This window comes from Telopea speciosissima, chromosome 2, assembly GCF_018873765.1.
Source record: "Telopea speciosissima isolate NSW1024214 ecotype Mountain lineage chromosome 2, Tspe_v1, whole genome shotgun sequence".
Lineage (NCBI taxonomy): Eukaryota > Viridiplantae > Streptophyta > Magnoliopsida > Proteales > Proteaceae > Telopea > Telopea speciosissima.
In genome coordinates this window covers 35,947,250-35,966,687 of record NC_057917.1, presented here as the reverse complement: position 1 = coordinate 35,966,687, position 19,438 = coordinate 35,947,250, and the positions used below count along the sequence as shown (strand labels likewise).

Here is a 19,438-nt window from a genome sequence, read left to right as displayed (position 1 = left end):
ACACGGTCAAGCTGTCTCCTCCACACTTCCAAGAGCACAAAGTATGGACTATCTCTAAGATCAAACACTAAGAGAGGGGAAGGAGAAAACGGTTTAGGAGGGAGAGGGAGAGCTCCACGTTTTGGGTGCCTTGTGCATTCCTTGTGTGTGATTTTGCAATCCCAAAATTATATATGAATTGCTCCTCATTTCATCCCAATTTGGTAGCTCACATAGGCAAAGCATATTAAGTTTCCTATTGGGACTCAATTGCTAGCCTATCTAATCTTTTCCCACAAGGAAAGATATGCATTGCTAGGGGAATCCAATATTGGGTGGAATATCCAATATTCCTCCATTGGCTTTCCTTTTCTAACAGCTATAATCTTGGAAGTGGATCTCTGGTGAGAAATTGATTGTATCATCCACAAGCACTGGTTGAGAGACATAGGTTTTAGGACTACAAATCGAATAACTCAAAATCATCAGGCTATACAATGTCGTTATTAGCCGCAGTTGGGTACCTTCACCACAAGCTGAATCATTTCCAGACACATTGTTGGAGTAGTTCTAAGTGATCTTTGAGGTTATCTTATAAGATTTTGGTGAATTCCTTATCCATCCTTGGAGCAATATTCATATCTTCTAAGTGCTTAAGGCACATATTGATGTCTAGGATGGTTATATGTAATAGTCGTAGCCATTGCAAGGCTTCAAGTTGGACAAATAGTTTGGATTCTTCAAGAACAATGACTCACATAGAACCTGCCAAGCCATGGATGTCCATTTGAAGCCTTCTCTCTCTAGTATTGCCATCAAGGCCTGTCTAGAGCTTCTTGAGCTTCTTCTTCCAATGGATATCTAGTATTTCTTGATGTTGTTGTTTGTTCTTTGCGGAAGGTAGGAAGGTATAGCAACCCATTGGCATTGAAATCAGATCTCTATTAATATACTAAAAAACAAATCTAATACTAAAGAATTCATATCTCTTGTTAGCTGCAACCAATCATAGCTGCTAGAATGAATCGCGACAGCCCTTGCAAGTCATTTGCATCATTCCCAATCTGGATTCCCAAGCAGATCAGCCAAAAGGAAACCATCATTTTCATTTCATTGCAGAAATCTTAAGAAAAAAAATCATAAATACGAAATTTATAGCTACAATCCAATCCATGAGAACTCTTAGGGGAATAAATAAAAAACCCCAAGGGGGTATCTCAATGGAAAGGACCAACATCTCACAAGAAAAAGCTCATGAGTTCAACTCTCCTTTAATATTATATAGACAATGCCATCGGTCTTCTTTACAATGGAGAAATTCATGTTTTTAAGTAGCCAATTTCAGATCATATCAAGAGTGCATCAAAGAGAGACACGTAGAAATCAGTGGTCTGTCCAGTGAAAAAGAGAACCATACCTGAGTTGAGTGATGAAAATTCGACGGACATTTCCTTGTATTTTCGAAGACACGAGAGAGGCAATTTTGTATATTTTCTTTGTTTTGCTTGTATGGTGGAGTATTTAAAAGTTTGATGATGATGATGATGATGATGATGATAATAAGAATTAGTGTTACTGGGGAGAGAAGCAACCTTAATTGGGGGAGAGGAGAGAGAGAGTGGTGGGGAGATCACATAAAGAATGAGAGAGTTTAGGAGGAAGAAATAATGAAAAGAGAGAGAGAACGAGAGAGACGTGATAGAGTGACAGGGGAGGGGAGAGATGTGTAGAGGAGATATGTGACAATATTTTTAATTCAATTAAAACATTTACCCCTTTTTCTTTCATTGATGCAGAAAATCTCCTACTTTGAAGAACCTGAAAGTAATTTTAACGTTGTACTTTTCCCATGTCTTAATTATTCAATAGAGAATATTACAAATCAATGGTTGTCCAAATAAAAATCACAAGTATATATATGCCTATAAAAATATAATGCGAAACTGTAATGATGATTTGCTTTCTTGAGCAACATCCTAGATCCCTCTGTACATGAGGATGTCCAACTGTCCAAGGATGTATAAGAGATTGAGATCTATAAATACCTCAAGATTTCGAAAAAACCAAGATATCCATGAGTTCTAATATGTCATATAGGTGTGCCTTAACAACATTTGGTAATGTATGTTAAAATAAAATGCTGTGCAACGTGGTATATGGGTGATGACAACTCTTTTGGTGGAGAGATAAATACACTGACAACCTGTAAAGACAAACAATGCCATTCTCATTCAGAACAAGGATACATACAAGTCGAAGTAAAGAAAAAGGAGACAAATCAACCTTCACATAAGTTGGTTGGAAGTAGCTGAAGAGAAAATAGCCAATTACAAGTCCTATGGTAATCCCAACACCAAAGCTGAAAAACCCAAATATAGACTGAAGTAACCCACCTCTAATCTCCTTCAAAAAGTCTCAAAGGGAGGATCCGAACAGAAACCCAATTTTCCTTGCTCTGCTATGTGCATCACCTAATATCAACAAAACCAAAACTGTAAATGAAACCTCTAAAATTGTTGATAATAGAGAACAAAAGGAACACAAACGGCTCACTTGATCTGTTCGATCAAAATTCAGTATACTGTCATCTCATGAAATAAAAGAGCATTTATTTAGCCCAATCTTCCCTTCAACGTCCCATGGGATCAGGCATAGGCTATACTAAAGAAATCCAAACACACAAATCTAGAATTGTCGGCAACGCCTGTGTGATGACTGCAAATGCACATGTGGACAAGAATATGTGGGTGTGTTTACGGTAGAGAGAGAAAGAATGGAAAGGGACATCAGAGAGGGATGGGGGGAGTGAGAGATATATGCAAGGGAGTGATCTTAGAACAGAAACAATGTTAGCCAAATTACTGGTCCGGTAGGTTTACTTCTTGTGACTGAGTGTCCCCATAATGATACGCTAAGAGCAACTTAGGAAGGAATAATTACAGGGAAAATAAATAAAGTTTGCACTAATTAGACGTCATATCATTCTTCACATTGTTTTCAATGGAAAATAAAGCTTTAATGAATCTAAGAACAATTTATGTGATTAATCTAATCAGATCATAATTTGGCATAATTGACTTCTTTAATAACTGTTGGATTCAAACAATTAACAACCTGGACAAGACATTAATAAGTAAAAAATCCACATTGAGATGTATTCTATCCATAAAACCAGAGCTCCCTAAAATTAGAGTCAGTAGTTTTTAACTCTCAATTGTAGTTGAATTTGGAAGCATGAAGAGGTCTGTTGAGCCTATGAACATGAGCAATGGAGACCTATGTTGGCCATTTCTCTAAATTGCAGGTAAAATTTAGAAACAGTGCTCCATAATATAATGGGAAGTGTTTACTGCCAAATGGCATTCTCACATTCAGAGCCAGCGTTACTATAAGGTTGCATACTTATCTAATAAGGAAAATAACAGAGAAGATACTGCCATATTTAGACAGAGGCCCAAATCAACTAACCAGGTGTTTCATCAAGGGCTAGAATTGATATTTTGTGTGTGAGATGGAGAGAAAGAACGAAAGGGACATAAAAGATGGATGGAGGAGGTGAGAGATGACTGTGAGCTATAGAGGGTGAATTTGACTCCAGAAGTTTCTCATGATTAAATTGGTTAAATTTGTATTTAACTAATTGGCAAATTGCTACCTATATGTCAGGAATATGATTTTCCATCACAGCATAGAGGAATATGATTATCATACATATACATTGTTTTGAATAAGTTTGGCATGCTGAGCAAACATCAAAGTACTTAATGGTTCATTTACAGAGCTGCAAAAGAAGTAAAGAACAATGAACAAATTGATGGGTCTTCGGAAGACATGGTTTTCCAAATTATTTGGATGCTTCAATGCGAATTGGTTATTGCATTGAGAAAAATAACTTCAGTTATTCACAGCCAAGGACTGAATACTCTGAGGTACTGCATTTGTTCTGTATGGGCACACCATCATATCAATGATTATTTTCGAAACGGTTATGACAGAAGTAAAATGATCATATCAGAATATGGATGGTTGAGGAGGTTAGACAAACAATATAATTAAGAAAGATAACCCTCAACCAAGAATTGACCTAGAAAACCCACAAGATAATGTGAAAATAAAAAGACATGAGAAATTGAAAATTAGATGATTGGATCCTCTTACAATCAGATCTAAAAAACCTCTGTAAAGGTAGCATGACTGGGGTCATGTCAAGTCATGTCCCTCATCAGCAAACACTACTAAACCCAGTCAGTTTGGTTCATACTTGGTTCGATTAAAAGTATTATGCAACTGGTAAATCAAGCATCAGAAGTAGCATTCCCCCTTTCCTCTCCCAACCAAAAATAAAAAAAATAGAGGCAGAGAGAAAGAGCTGGATTGGATTTGTGAATTTGGATCTAGTGATGGCACAGGATGTAGCAGGGCATCCATATGAGTGCATGTTGATGTGGCAGTCCAAAGAAAATATGTCGTAAACTAATACATGCCTAATGGATGGCTCTGTAGATTTGTATTGTCTGTGTGAAATTGGTGTCACAAAAGAAGCTAAAGTTTAGGTAGTCCAAAATAACAATCGACAAATGGCCAACCACCCTTTTCTGTGGTGGTTAACATGCACTATCTATGATGTAAAACTCATTGTCTGAGAAAGAAAAAGTTATAAAGTTTTCAAAGTACAAGCACAGATAAGAAAATACGAGATTGGCCAACATGTACACCAAGAGAATCATACATGCTTTGCAAGGTGTGAGATTCTTCAACCTCAACCAGCTTCATTGTGTGTCCCTGAATCCTGAAGTTGAAGGAGGTTGACAGGCCCACATTGGAGATCCTGAACATGTAGGTTTTACCTGAAAGCAACATCAGGATAACCTAGATCAGATATATTTGGATGAAGGTTTATTTGGAAATGTAATGGGAGTTCAACATTTAATCATCATTTAAATCAACATCTGGAAAACAGAGTTGCCCAACCAAAGACCCGAAGGACTTTGGTAACTTTAGAGATGCAATTAAATGGTGAAAGTACGTTGATCACCACTGAAGGTAGAATGAGCTTGGCCATTTATAAGAATGGCATCAGGGAAAGGAAGAGTTTTCCCTGAGTCTAGCAATTGTTGTAAGTTCTGCAAAATAGAAGCACAACGGAAGGTAAAATAATAGAAAGGCAGAAAATTATTGCATATCATGAGAGTAGGGTGCCCAGTTTTATGAATCTGGACCAGCACACACACACTTTTAACTTAATCACCTTGTGGTTGGTCTTGTGCCAATCGCCAATAAGGAAAGTGAAATCACCAGCAGGGGCAGGGTATGGGACTGAAATTACGGGCCTTGCATAGACATTCAACCCTCCAAAGCCACCAGCAGCTCTGTGCATTAGAGTTGATGGGAAATAAGTGTAATTTGATCTTTAGTTTGGAACTTGTATGTGTAATTTGAGTTCGCAGGAATAGGGCAGTTGGTCCCAAGCGCTCCATCTTGCCAGGAGTTCTTCATCTGCTTAATACCATTCCTATTCATCAGAATCCATGCTCTATTAGTTCCAGGTCATTCAGAGCAACAAAAATCTAATCAGTTCATGAATGTAAAAGAAACATTAAGAAAAGCCCTCTTTGGCAGGGTAGCATTTGAATTTCTCCAAGGATAAACAGTAAACAGATTGATGGGTGTCACACAATTGATAATGGAAGACTGAAACTTCAAGATGTGAAACCAAAATAGAAAGATCAGTGAGTGAGACTCTCACCATGTCAATAAGAAAGGCTGGTCCAGCTTATTAATGAGGTTGAGGATTATGTTATTGTTGGTCACAACATCAAGTCTAGGACCAGGAAATTGGCTATTGATGAGAATACCCTTCAAAAACAAACAATTAATCTTAGATCAGAATGATATTTCTGCCTAAATGGATAACAAGAAGTGTCCTAATCTACTGATAAACCTACCTGTTGAGGGACACCAAGAGGATAAATAGTTCCATAAGTTACAGTCCATGTATAGTATCTGTAAGGGTCCTCTGCTTTCACTGGCGAAAGGCTAAAAGCAAGCTAGAACTCCACAAATCAAATACAACAATAATGCTTGCCTCATTTTGTCACCAGAAACCTCTCCAATGTTCAAACTTCTGCAGAAATAACTCCGAATAAGACATCCATGGCACGAAAAGAAACGACCTAACAGATTTAAACTTTCAAGAACATAGTAACAATCTCTATCCGTTTTAGCTGCTACTGTTACACTGCTTAATCTAACAACATCTATCAGTTGATCTCTGTTCCAACACAAGTATAACTATTTCAATGTTTCATAAATAAATAATAATTAAGCATGGAAGGAGCCGAAAGCCAAGATTCAATACCTAAACTACAGAATGAAAACTTGAAGGTTATAAAAGAAATAGAGTTCAGAAAAATAGCTTACAAGAAAAGTCTTAATGCACAATGGGAGAAAACTTGAATGGTATAGACCCTACATATGAAAGAAAAAACAAAAAAAATGGTTAAAGCTCAAAGCATGTAAAAGTCAAAATTGGGTCTTTAACATCGTTAACTACCCAAAAAAAAGAACTTAAATTAATGAAAATAATAAAAGGACTGTCAAAAAATAATAATCAAAGAGAAGGAAAAGGGGGAAAGGTAAATGCAGAGAGAAGAGGAGGAGGCAAAGAGCAGAGGAGGAGAGAGAGGGGGGACAAAGGGAGGTGGATCTTCGGCTGGGGAGTGGAGATAGAGGGAGAGGGAGAGAGTGAGAGAGAGATCTTACCGGATCTAGGAGGAGTAACAAAAGCGCTGTCGGCATCCTCTTGTCAGTGTTTCTGAGTGCTGTCACGGTTGAGGTCAAGTTAACAGTCGCCCATGGCTTCTATGATGGTGAAGGTGGCGTCCTCGCTCCAGCAGTCTTCGAGGAAGGTTAAGGGGTTGTGGCAGTGATGATCCACATAAATCTGTTTCAAGAAATAAAATCTGTTATCCTCTATCAGTTTCAAGAAATAAAATCTGTTTTATTATATTCCTTAATCCAGTGCTATTACATCAATTCAAAAGTTCTGATTTGAAATTCCCAATACTTTCTTTTTAATTTTTAATTTTCCTAATTTGTTACTGCCACTCAAATACGAATAGATTTATAATCTGCTTAGAAAGGGCCATTACCCAAGGTTGATCCCACCTATGTGAGGTCCTGGGAAGAGTGAGTGTGGAGTCAGTCCTAACCTTGGCATTTTAGCACAAAGGTGGCCGCCCTCAAGACTTGAATCTGGGCATTTGCTCTGGCAGCCCAAATCTTTTAGCATTGCTCTAAGCAATGGCCCCTCATTTACTGTTAGAAAGCAAACATGCATATCTTAAATTTATTTCCATTTAAAACAAAATTAATCACATTTTGATTTTGGGGGCCTGGGTACAAGACTGTTTTATGTGTAGGTTTTAGCTACAGCTTTTCGTTTGTTTCCCAAAAATGAAACCTCATCCAGATGCAGTTCATACCATGTTAATAAAATTAATTGAGTGACTAAAGGCTTGAGTTTTATAAGATAGAAATTCAAATGTGCATTCCATAAGCAGCTGGTTGAATAATATAATATAGCATCATGACCCTAATGCTCAGGAATTACACACCAATAAAATTGAGTAATAACTGAACAACAACAATTGATCAAAGAAACAGAAAACGGATGGAGGAAAACAATAAGAAATAACATTACCCTCGGTAATTTTTATTTCTTAAGTATAAACATTAAACATATGAAAAGATAGTACAATTGAATGAGAGGACAATGATCATTAAACACGAAGCTATCGCAACAAAAACAATGCACGTGTACTGGAAACACAATCCGGTAGGTTTACTTCTTGTGACTGAGTGTCCCCATAATGATACGCTAAGAGCAACTTAGGAAGGAATAATTACAGGGAAAATAAATAAAGTTTGCACTAATTAGACATCATATCATTCTTCACATTGTTTTCAATGGAAAATAAAGCTTTAATGAATCTAAGAACAATTTATGTGATTAATCTAATCAGATCATAATTTGGCATAATTGACTTCTTTAATAACTGTTGGATTCAAACAATTAACAACCTGGACAAGACACTAATAAGTAAAAAATCCACATTGAGATGTATTCTATCCATGACACCAGAGCCCCCTAAAATTAAAGTCAGTAGTTTTTAAATCTCAATTGTAGTTGAATTTGGAAGTATGAAGAGGTCTGTTGAGCCTATGAACATGAGCAATGGAGACCTATGTTGGCCATTTCTCTAAATTGCAGGTAAAATTTAGAAACAGTGCTCCATAATATAATGGGAAGTGTTTACTGCCAAATGGCACTCTCACATTCAGAGCCAGCGTTACTATAAGGTTGCATACTTATCTAGTAAGGAAAATAACAGAGAAGATACTGCCATATTTAGACAAAGGCCCAAATCAACTAACCAGGTGTTTCATCAAGGGCTGGAATTGATATTTTGTGTGTGAGATGGAGAGAAAACGAAAGGGACATAAAAGATGGATGGAGGAGGTGAGAGATGAATGCGAGCTATAGACGGTGAATTTGACTTGAGAAGTTTCTCATGATTAAATTGGTTAAATTGTATTTAACTAATTGGCAAATTGCTACCTATATGTCGGGAATATGATTTTCCATCACAGCATAGAGGAATATGATTATCATACATATACATTGTTTTGAATAAGTTTGGCATGCTGAGCAAACATCAGAGTACTTAATGGTTCACTTACAGAGCTGCAAAAGAAGTAAAGAACAATGAACAAATTGATGGGTCTTCGGAAGACACATGGTTTTCCAAATTATTTTGATGCTTCAATGCAAATTGGTTATTGCATTGAGAAAAATAACTTCAGTTATTCACAGCCAAGGACTGAATACTCTGAGGTACTGCATTTGTTCTGTATGGGCACACCATCATATCAATGATTATTTTCGAAATGGTTATGACAGAAGTATGGGAAGGAAATGATCATATCAGAATATGGATGGTTGAGGAGGTTAGACAAACAATATAATTAAGAAAGATAACCCTCAACCAATAATTGACCTAGAAAACCCACAAGATAATGTGAAAATAAAAAGACATGAGAAATTGAGAATTAGATGATTGGATCCTCTAACAATCAGATCTAAAAAACCTCTGTAAAGGTAGCATGACTGGGGTCATGTCAAGTCATGTCCCTCATCAGCAAACACTACTAAACCCAGTCAGTTTGGTTCATACTTGGTTCGATTAAAAGTATTATGCAACTGGTAAATCAAGCATCAGAAGCAGCATTCCCACTTTTCTCTCCCAACCAAAAAGGAAAAAAATAGAGGCAGAGAGAAAGAGCTGGATTGGATTTGTGAATTTGGATCTAGTGATGGCACAGGATGTAGCAGGGGATCCATATGAGTGTATGTTGATGTGGCAGTCCAAAGAAAATATGTCGTAAACTAATACATGCCTAATGGATTGCTTTGTAGAATTGTATTGTCTGTGTGAAATTGCTGTCACAAAAGAAGCTAAAGTTTAGGTAGTCCAGAATAACAATCGACAAATGGCCAACCACCCTTTTCTGTGGTGGTTAACATGCACTATCTATGATGTAAAACTCATTGTCTGAGAAAGAAAAAGTTATATAGTTTTCAAAGTACAAGCACAGATAAGAAAATACGAGATTGGCCAACATGTACACCAAGAGAATCATACATGCTTTGCAAGGTGTGAGATTCTTCAACCTCAACCAGCTTCATTGTGTGTCCCTGAATCCTGAACTTGAAGGAGGTTGACAGGTCCACATTGGAGATCCTGAACATGTAGGTTTTACCTGAAAGCAACATCAGAATAACCTAGATCCGATATATTTGGGTGAAGGTTTATTTGAAAATGTAATGGGAGTTCAACATTTAATCATCATTTAAATGAACATCTGGAAAACTGAGTTACCCAACCAAAGACCCGAAGGACTTTGTTAACTTTAGAGATGCAATTAAATGGTGAAAATACCTTGATCACCACTGAAGGTAGAATGAGCTTGGCCATTTATAAGAATGGCATCAAGGAAAGGAAGAGTTTTCCCTGAGTCTAGCAATTGTTGTAAGTTCTGCAAAATAGAAGCACAACGGAAGGTAAGATAATAGAAAGGCAGAAAATTATTGCATATCATGAGAATAGGGTGCCCTGTTTTATGAATCTGGACCAGCACACACACACTTTTAACTTAATCACCTTGCGGTTGGTCTTGTGCCAATCGCCAATAAGCAAAGTGAAATCACCAGCAGGGGCAGGGTATAGGACTGAAATTACATAGACATTCAACCCTCCAAAGCCACCAGCAGCTTTGTGCATTAGAGTTGATGGGAAATAAGTGTAGGTTCCAATTTGATCTTTTGGTTGGAACTTGTATGTGTAATTTGAGTTCGCAGGAATAGGGCAGTTGGTCCCAAGCACTCCATCTTGCCAGGAGTTCTTCCTCTGCTTAATACCATTCCTATTCATCAGAATCCATGCTCTATTAGTTCCAGGTCATTTCAGAGCAACAAAAATCTAGTCAGTTCATGAATGTAAAAGAAACATTAAGAAAAGTCCTCTTTGGCAGGGTAGCATTTGAATTTCTCCAAGGATAAACAGTAAACAGATTGATGGGTGTCACACAATTGATAATGAAAGTCTGAAACTTCAAGATGTGAAACCAAAATAGAAAGATCAGTGAGTGAGACTCTCACCATGTCAATAAGAAAGGCTGGTCCAGCTCATTAATGAGGTTGAGGATTATGTTATTGTTGGTCAGAATATCAAGTCTAGGACCAGGAAATTGGCCATTGATGAGAATACCCTTCAAAAACAAACAATTAATCTTAGATCAGAATGATATTTCTGCCTAAATGGATAACAAGAAGTGTCCTAATCTACTGGTAAACCTACCTATTGAGGGACACCAAGAGGATAAATAGTTCCATAAGTTACAGTCCATGTATAGTATCTGTAAGGGTCCTCTGCTTTCACTGGCAAAAGGCTAAAGCAAGCTAGAACTCCACAAATCAAATACAACAATAATGCTTGCCTCATTTTGTCACCAGAAACCTCTCCAATGTTCAAACTTCTGCAGAAATAACTCCGAATAAGACATCCATGGCACGAAAAGAAACGACCTAACAGATTTAAACTTTCAAGAACATAGTAACAATCTCTATCCGTTTTAGCTGCTACTGTTACACTGCTTAATCTAACAACATCTATCAGTTGATCTCTGTTCCAACACAAGTATAACTATTTCAATGTTTCATAAATAATTAATAATTAAGCATGGAAGGAGCCAAAACCCAAGATTCAATACCTAAACTACAGAATGAAAACTTGAAGGTTATAAAAGAAATAAAGTTGAGAAAAATAGCTTACAAGAAAAGTCTCAATGCACAGTGGGAGAAAACTTGAATGGTATAGACCCTACATATGAAAGAAAAAACAAAAAGTTAAAGCTCAAAGCATGTAAAAGTCAAAATTGGGTCTCAAACATCGTTAACTACCAAAAGACTAACGAACTCCATTAGATACCTACCGACTTTCTGACTCTGTTCGTGACTCTGTCGCCAAGATAGGCTGGACGGACTAATGGACGGATTCGGAACATGAATCTGTTCGTGCGTCCGTTCTCAGGGTGCCCATTTTTTGCCAAAAAACTGAGCCGTACAAAACTATGAACGAATCCTTGGTCGTGGTTCCGTTCGTGCGTCCATGCAGTTCAAAGAACGAAAACTTATGTTTTTACACTCAACGGATTCACGAACGTAATCACGATAGTGACTCCGTTTGAAAATTTTTCATAAGAATACGAACCGCGTGTTTCCAAACTCATTTAGCTTGAAAGGAGAAGACGGAAGCACAGAGCAGGGGAGCCCTAGCCTTCGTCCGTTCGAGGTTTCGACTCCCTCAAATAGTGGATTTGAACCCTTCTTCCCCAAGATTCAACCTTCCTTTTTCAAGGTATGTGGTCTTGTCACACCCCAAACCACCCCCTGGGAGGATTAGGTAGGTGACCCGAATTGCGTAACGACAATCCACCAAATCCCACGGATCTAGAAGCAGTGCTTACATTCATGGGTCCACATTCATCACATTACTACAGGTAAGATCAGAGTGCTGCAGAATAAACTACAATTATAATAAAAGAGAAAGCGTAACGGGAATGAGAGTGATATATACATATATATTGTGTTCTGAAACATTCCCACCCAGATACAACCCACAACAAGAAACTAAGCTGACAAAAGCTAAAAGAAAGAAAGATATACATACATATATATACAGGGTGAGCTAACTCAACCCCAAAAAGAAAACAAAGAAAACTACAGCAGAAACCACAAACAGAATGGGGATAAACTCCTATAAAACACAAAAAGGAGTCCCCAAGACAAAAAGTATCAAGTGCACTCGTCAACGGTCTTCATCAATGACCACCGAGAATGCATGCATCATCCGCACGACCTCCGTCGGGGTCCACACCAATATCATCATAACAACCAGGGCTCTCCTCCTTGTAATGAGCCTCCATGCCACAGCAGCATCCACCTGCAGAATCATCTAAGAAAAACATTGTATAACAGAGTGTGAGCCCCACTGAGCTCGTGAGCAAAATACATCATCATGCATGCACATGCAACCACATTCCACATGATATGCAAGTCCAGATTAATTATTAGCCACCTAACAATACAGCTAAGTCAGGCCTGTGCTACTACAATCCCCAATACATGTATCCCTGGTGCGGGCTTGGTTACCCCTTCCCGTGATACACCAATTGAGTTGTCGGAGAGGTCTGGTTAGCTCCCGCATTCGTTCACCCAGGTCAGCCCGACCAGCCCTCTGTGATTAACCTGTAGGGTAATCCATCACAATTCTCATTTCCTTTCTTTTCTGGCTTATAGCCCGGCATATAGCTCATATTCACCATTCCAGTGCAATCACATTTCTTTTCTTTTCATTTCCTTTCTTTTCTCATATACACATATGGTCACCCTCACAGGCATCCAACACCTTAACCCTTGTTGGCAAGGGTGCGTAGCACGGGTGATGAAACTCTAACCCCATGTCTATATGCCATCGTATGAGTCGGGTGGTGTCAACTGCATCCCATTCTACGGGCTACCACAGGCCTCATTTCCAAGCCGACTACGGCATCTAGTCTAACATTCACAATTGTCAGATAATATTCACAGTGTTGATCAATAGACAATCATTGTACAGTAACTTGAATATTTGAACATAATTGAATAACACAGCATTTAAGATTTAAGAATTTATTTGCCGGCATACAGTTACACATGCATATATGATAATACTTCACTTCCCTGGGTTTGATTCTAGGAACTCGATCGCAAATTCAGTTCCAACAGCAGTCTGGTTGTAGACCTCGAGTGCGGGATCAAATCCTAGATGTATATAAAATATTGTCATATTAAGTTTCCAATCTGTCTCTAGTAGTCCTAGGGTTAACCTAAGCTCACTGGGTTGACCCGGTGTTCAGTTGGTTCTCACCTGGAATTCTCTGGGCCTTGCACTGGGCCTTAGGTCTATGTCCCGATGCATCATCCAGAGATGGTGGTCTAGGGGTAAAATGGTCATTCTAAGTGGTTGTATCCGACCCTAGGTCATTTTAGATTTACAGTGCTATCCACAGCCTGACAGTGCTGCAGAACCAAGCACAGATAGGGTTTTCATCACCTGGGGGCCCCACTTGGGTTCCCAAGCCATACCTTCATAAGGACAGATCTGGGGAGGGGTATTTAGGTCATTTCCCACCTTCCCACACAGTACCATGGCCATTGGGTGAGGTTCCCAAGGCCAGATCAGTAATTCTGCCAACTACCATTCACTGGGTGATGTCTCTGGGCGTTGGGTGCATCGCCCAGTGCATCACCCAGAGTCTTCAAATCGACATTGGGCTGAGATCCCAAGGTTGGTTCTCATGGGCAGTGCTCAAATCATCACCCCATGCATGTTAGGGCATAAGGTGACCCCTGGGGTGATCTACATCATGGTCCATGTGGATTTTTCACTGGGCCCACCATTTGGCTGCCAGAGGCTGCCCAGACAGCCCAGTGAATAGTGTCATAGGGTTTTCTTCAGGTGTGAATCCCAGTTTCAGCCACATGCAAGGCTGGAAACAGATGCAACATGGTGATTCAAGGTTGCAACTACCTAGGGCTAGGTCTATGCAGCCATTGCTTGCATCCAAGGTTCCAAACAACCAGCCAACAGTGAATCTGAGCAGTGCAGCTATGCACAACCAGATTCGGCTCTCAAAAATAGCATATCAGACCTATGAAATTTACCAAAAATCACAGATCTTCCATGCTCCATACTTGCATGGCAGATCTGAGGCTGTTCAGGGTAAACCCTAGCTATCTAGGCTACCAGAGAGTAAAAACCAAGCAAAAACTCAGAGATTCAAGAGGCAGCAGGTATGTACATATGTATTTATACCTGAGCAGAGCTGAGGAGGCACGAAAATCAGGGCCCAGGTGTGAGAGCAGCTCCCCCCCTTCCTTCCTTCCTTTCTTTCTTCCTTCTTCTTCCTCTCTTCTTTCTCTCTTCTTTCTCTTCCTTTCTCTCCTATGAAATGAGCAGTGTCTAAAGCTCAAATGAGCCTAAGGCTCATCAATTTATAGGCCCAGCCCTCTTTAGGGTCTATTTGGCTGTTAAGGCCCTTTCTCAAAATGCATTTTTAACTGCATTTACAGCCACTCTGGGCACACTGGTGGGGTCCACAGTGAACCAAGGGTATGAGGTGGTCCCTCAGACTCCCCTCTACCTATGGAGGGTGCCCATGTCCAAGATGAGTGGTCCCCATAATTTAAATCCATTAAAATATGTTGTTTTACTCACTGGGCGATGTCTCTGGGCCTTGTCTGCATCGCCCAGTGCCATCGCCCAGCGATTGTACCAAAGCTGAATCTCAGTGGGGCTTACACAGGGGTTTGACCCTTGGTCAGGGCATTGTCCCCACATGCCATTTGGAGGTTTTTACACACTTTTTCAGAGGTTGATCCCACATTTATGGAGAGGAGAGAGATTACCTGGAGTCCAGGTCATACATCATGCTGTGAGCTATACAGCCTCAAGGGTCAGTGATCCACCTGCTGACAGGCATGTAGGATGATCCACACAGGATTTCTTCATCAATCCAAATCACTGGAGTGATACTCCACAGTGTTCTTTGTTGCCTGGTCAGGGGTTCCTGTCCTTCAATCAAAATTTCAGCCAGTCAGGAGCAAGGTATGACATTTCTCCACTCTCTTCACCCTACTCAACAGACTAAACTCTTGTGCCCTAGATGGCACCAAATTGCAATAAAAGTACCGAACCAAGTTAGGATAACAAGGCTCGGTGGGGGTCAACATAGAGGTCCAACCCAAGATGTTGAACCTAGAAAAGAGACTGTATTGGTGAAAGTCCGCCACCTGGACCACCTGGCCGTTCACAATTTTTAGTGACCTAAAATTTTTCCAAACCCTAACATGCTCATACCGAGAAAAGTGGAATCGATCAAACTCGGGTTCCTCCAAAGAGGAGTCATCCCTAGGTGAAGATGGAGGTACCACAGATGAAGATGATGATGAACGATCACTCTCAACCCGGAGTCTCTTCTGTGCCCCGGACTTCCTAGCCGTACGGTGACTTGTAGACATTTTTCTACAAAAGAGAAGAAAAAAGACAGTTAGGGCAAGGAAATCTAGCAAGAACCCTAGCTAAAGTAAGATAGAATAAGAAGAAAAACCTAAAAAGAGAATGTAGTTAAGAAATCTTACCTAGGCATGCGTCGATTCGCAAAGAACTCGAAGAAATATGAGGATTTGGTGTGGAATTAGTCACACAACCCTCCAAGGACTCTCCCCAAGTGTTTAGAGAAGTTTAGAAGAAGTTAGGATTGAAATGGGCCCCTCTCGGACTCATATACTTGTGCCCCGATTCTCTAGGCGATGGCACTGGGCGATGCAGGCAACACCCAGAGACATCGCCCAATGAATGCAATTTTGCTGATTTTGAAGTTTTAGCACATGGGAACTTGGACTTCACCTATAATAGCTTTGTTGAACATAAAAATAAGGATTTTTACTAATGGTTCAAAAAAAAAAAAAAATAATAATAATATAAATAAATAATAAATTAAACTAATTAATTAAACACACACACTTTTTCATAAAATCAAAGGGATACAACTTCTAATTGGGGATCTTAGTAAGAAAACATAGGAAATTGATATTCCTTGTCTATATGTTGATATAAGTACTTAAACTATACATAAATATATATATATATATATATATATATATATATATATATATATATACTTATGAGAATTAGTGAGTGTAATATTTAATTATTATGTGCTTGATATTGTGATGTATGAACTGTGTGGAGTGTTGTTATGCAGAACCGAACATAGATATGTAGGTATGTTGTAATATGTATTTACTACGTGTAGGGAGCGTAGATATTTCCCCATCCAAAATTCAAGTCTACCAAGAATAGGATCTTATAGGCTGCCTAGTCAATCAAAACATTTAGACGCTAAGGTACCTCGAGCCAACCCAAGTATATTTTATTGATATTTTTTTTTTAGTCATTTAAGTTCCAGTAGACATGTACTTAATTCTTTTAATTAAGTATAACCTGATGCCTAGAACCATTTTCTACGACATGACCCGTTACCTCAACCAAGCCTAGAGACCCTGGCAGCATGCGATATATTAGGCAACTAAGAAGGAGATTGATCAGGATACGTATGGTGCAAGCCCGTGCTGAAAATCAACTAGTGATCTACCTAGTTCTTGTAGACACTAGCGAACCCGAATATCGAGCCATTTACTTATCCTTAGCAGACGAAGTTAGAGGAGACATAGCTTACCTGTACTTGCAGACCATCATTACTAGTTGGCAATTGCAGAGACTAGCCTGTTAGACCAGGTAAATAATTAAAAGCCTTCTATTTAAAAATTGAAAATCTCTCATATAGTGTCATGCATAGCATACCATTACATAAAATATTTAAGAAGAGAAACCAAAGATAAAATGAAAGAAAACATCTCATAATGAACAAAGATAACATATCTAACACTCCACCATAATAGTGCGACTCATGAAATTCACTGGAACTCCGGACTAGGTTTGTACCTATACTAGCTAGGCAGTGAATGTTGACCCTGTTGAGAGATATTGGAATATTGAACATGCTCCTCTTTTCAGAGAAGCCACAATGGTCAACACAAGTAGAAGTTCTCGTGGTGGTCGTAAAGGGAATCAACCTCGTATTATACCGGAGGTTGACTTGCCAAATGGGACTGAGGTTCAAAATTCTGAAGCATAGGCTGCTTCGTCAGCGGCACTAGCGGCTGCACGAGCCACTGCTGCAACACCTCAGCCAAATATGGCAGCCGGCGACGTGACTGCATTCATGACCACAATGATGTGGACCATGCAACAACAACAAGAATTGCTTGGTCAGATGTCTACACAGTTTGTAACCATGATGCATGAACGCGCAACACCACCACCACCACCACCCAACCGGCCCGTACTATTCCCACCACCTGTGCCTCAACACTTAGCGGAGAACTCTACCGCTAAGGTTATGGAGAGATTCAAGAAACTCCAACCGCCTGCATTTTCCAAAATAACTTCTGAGGCAATGCAGCCGGAACGGTGGATCGGTGCACTAGAAAAGGCATTTGAAGTACTTGAGTGCACGGATGCACAAAAGCTGATATGTGCGGGTTATCAGTTGCAAAATGAAGCCGAAGCTTGGTGGAAAGCTACTAAGCCTAACTTGGAAGCTACTAACCCGAACCCCACGTGGGATCAATTTAAAGAAGTTTTCTTCAAGAACTACTTCCCAGAGAGTTTCAGGGATAGGAAAGAAGCTGAGTTCATCGCACTGGTACAAGGAACCAAGTCAGTACTGGATTACCAACAACGATTGGAAGACTTGTTTCATTTTGCTCCAGAGCACCTGAAAGGGGAAGTTAGTAAGGCAAAGAAATTCGAGAAAGGACTCAAGACTGAGATCGGATTAGTATTGTCAATCATGGACATCCGGGATTATGCTCAGATGGTCGACAAGGCGAAGACCATGGAAGATAGATTTAAAGAGAAAGAGAAAGAGAAAGCTGTGACGTCGTCTGTAGGCAAGAGGTCAAACAATTTCCAGACCTATGCCTGACCAAATAAAGCTTACCGTTGAATCAATACAAATTCCATCTCGATTCCGTATCGTAGGCTGAACGTGGGTTAGAACCCTTTCCGCCCCACATTCAATCGACCTGCTCAACCGGCTACGAGTCAAGCAACAGCAGTAGCTTCGCCAGTCCGATCAGCCACAAGTCAAGTGAGCCAAGCCTCAACACCTGCTATTTCACCCTATAAGTGCTATGTGTGCAATAAGGAAGGGCACATGGCTAGAGATTGCAGATCACGTGGGTATGGCAATAACTCGCCGAATCAGCCCTACGCTAGACCTTTCTAGCCACGGGACAATCGGACGCGAGGAAAGGTGTTTGCGATGACGAATGAAGAAGCTGAGGCGAACCCCGATGTATTGACAGGTAAGTTGGCTGAACACTACTAAATTATAAGGAATAATTGGTTTACCTTATGTAACCTAAACTACCTATGAATCGTACTCTGAATGTCTCGACCATACCTGCACGAGTATTATTCGACTCGGGCGCAACCCACTCTTTTATCTCTACCACTTTTACGAGTAAGATGAAAGATCAACCGAGAGACATTGGGCACGAACTAGTAGTTAGCACACCAACGGGCAATGTCGTGAGTCTGAAAGAAGTATACGACCCCTGCCAGATTGAAATTTGTGGGAAGAATCTAACCGCATGATTGATAAAGATGGATATAAAGGATTTTGACGTGATACTAGGCAAGGATTGGTTATCCGCCTATGGTGCAAACGTCTTGTGTGCGGAGAAGAAGATTGTGTTTAAGATGAATGATGGGTCAATCCTCACTTATCAAAGTGAACCAAGAAGGAAACCTAGGAAGATAACCCTATCAGTCGTTCAGGCGCGAAGATTGTTAGACGAAGGATGTCAAGGCTTTTTGGCCACTGTGATAGACACGGAGGCAAAGATAAAACCCTTGGAGGAACTAGAAGTCGTCAGAGAATTTCCTGATGTTTTTTCAGAAGATCTGACGCAGCTACCGCCTGACCACGACATAGAGTTCGCGATTGACCTGATTCCTGGTGCAGCACTGGTATCCAAGGCACCATATCAGATGGCGCCAATCGAATTGAAGGAGTTGCAGGTTCAACTTCAAGACCTGCTGAAGAAGGGATTTATACGGCCCAGCGTATCGCCCTAGGGAGCACCCGTGCTGTTCGTTAAGAAGAAGGATGGTAGTATGCGGTTGTGTATCGACTACCGTGAGTTGAATAAGTTGACTATCAAGAA

The 19,438-nt window shown here is 39.8% G+C and overlaps 1 protein-coding gene and 1 long non-coding RNA gene across 2 annotated transcripts; both read right to left on the bottom strand.

The window, feature by feature from the left end:
- Positions 1-4,644: 4,644 nt before the first annotated feature.
- On the bottom strand, positions 4,645-11,126 carry LOC122650684 (L-ascorbate oxidase homolog). The gene is made up of 5 exons (XM_043844078.1): positions 10,899-11,126; positions 10,700-10,809; positions 10,203-10,464; positions 9,981-10,077; positions 4,645-4,826 (listed from the first exon to the last, which is right to left on the bottom strand). The coding sequence occupies exons 3-5, from the start codon at positions 10,320-10,322 to the stop codon at positions 4,645-4,647; spliced, it is 399 nt and encodes a 132-aa protein (XP_043700013.1). The 5' UTR covers positions 10,323-10,464; positions 10,700-10,809; positions 10,899-11,126.
- Positions 5,380-6,102, bottom strand: LOC122650119. Its single transcript, XR_006331382.1, has 3 exons — positions 5,925-6,102; positions 5,726-5,835; positions 5,380-5,491 (listed from the first exon to the last, which is right to left on the bottom strand). It is a non-coding gene; the product is annotated as an uncharacterized LOC122650119 (long non-coding RNA).
- Positions 11,127-19,438: the final 8,312 nt, after the last annotated feature.

Coding starts and splice junctions, on each gene's coding strand:
- LOC122650684 (XM_043844078.1), bottom strand. CDS start 10,322: ATGCACAAAGCTGCTGGTGGCTTTGGAGGGTTGAATGTCTATGTAATT. Junction 10,078..10,202: donor GGCACAAGACCAACCGCAAG/GTGATTAAGTTA, acceptor TCTATTTTGCAG/AACTTACAACAATTGCTAGA. Junction 4,827..9,980: donor TACCTTCAGTGGTGATCAAG/GTATTTTCACCA, acceptor TGTTGCTTTCAG/GTAAAACCTACATGTTCAGG.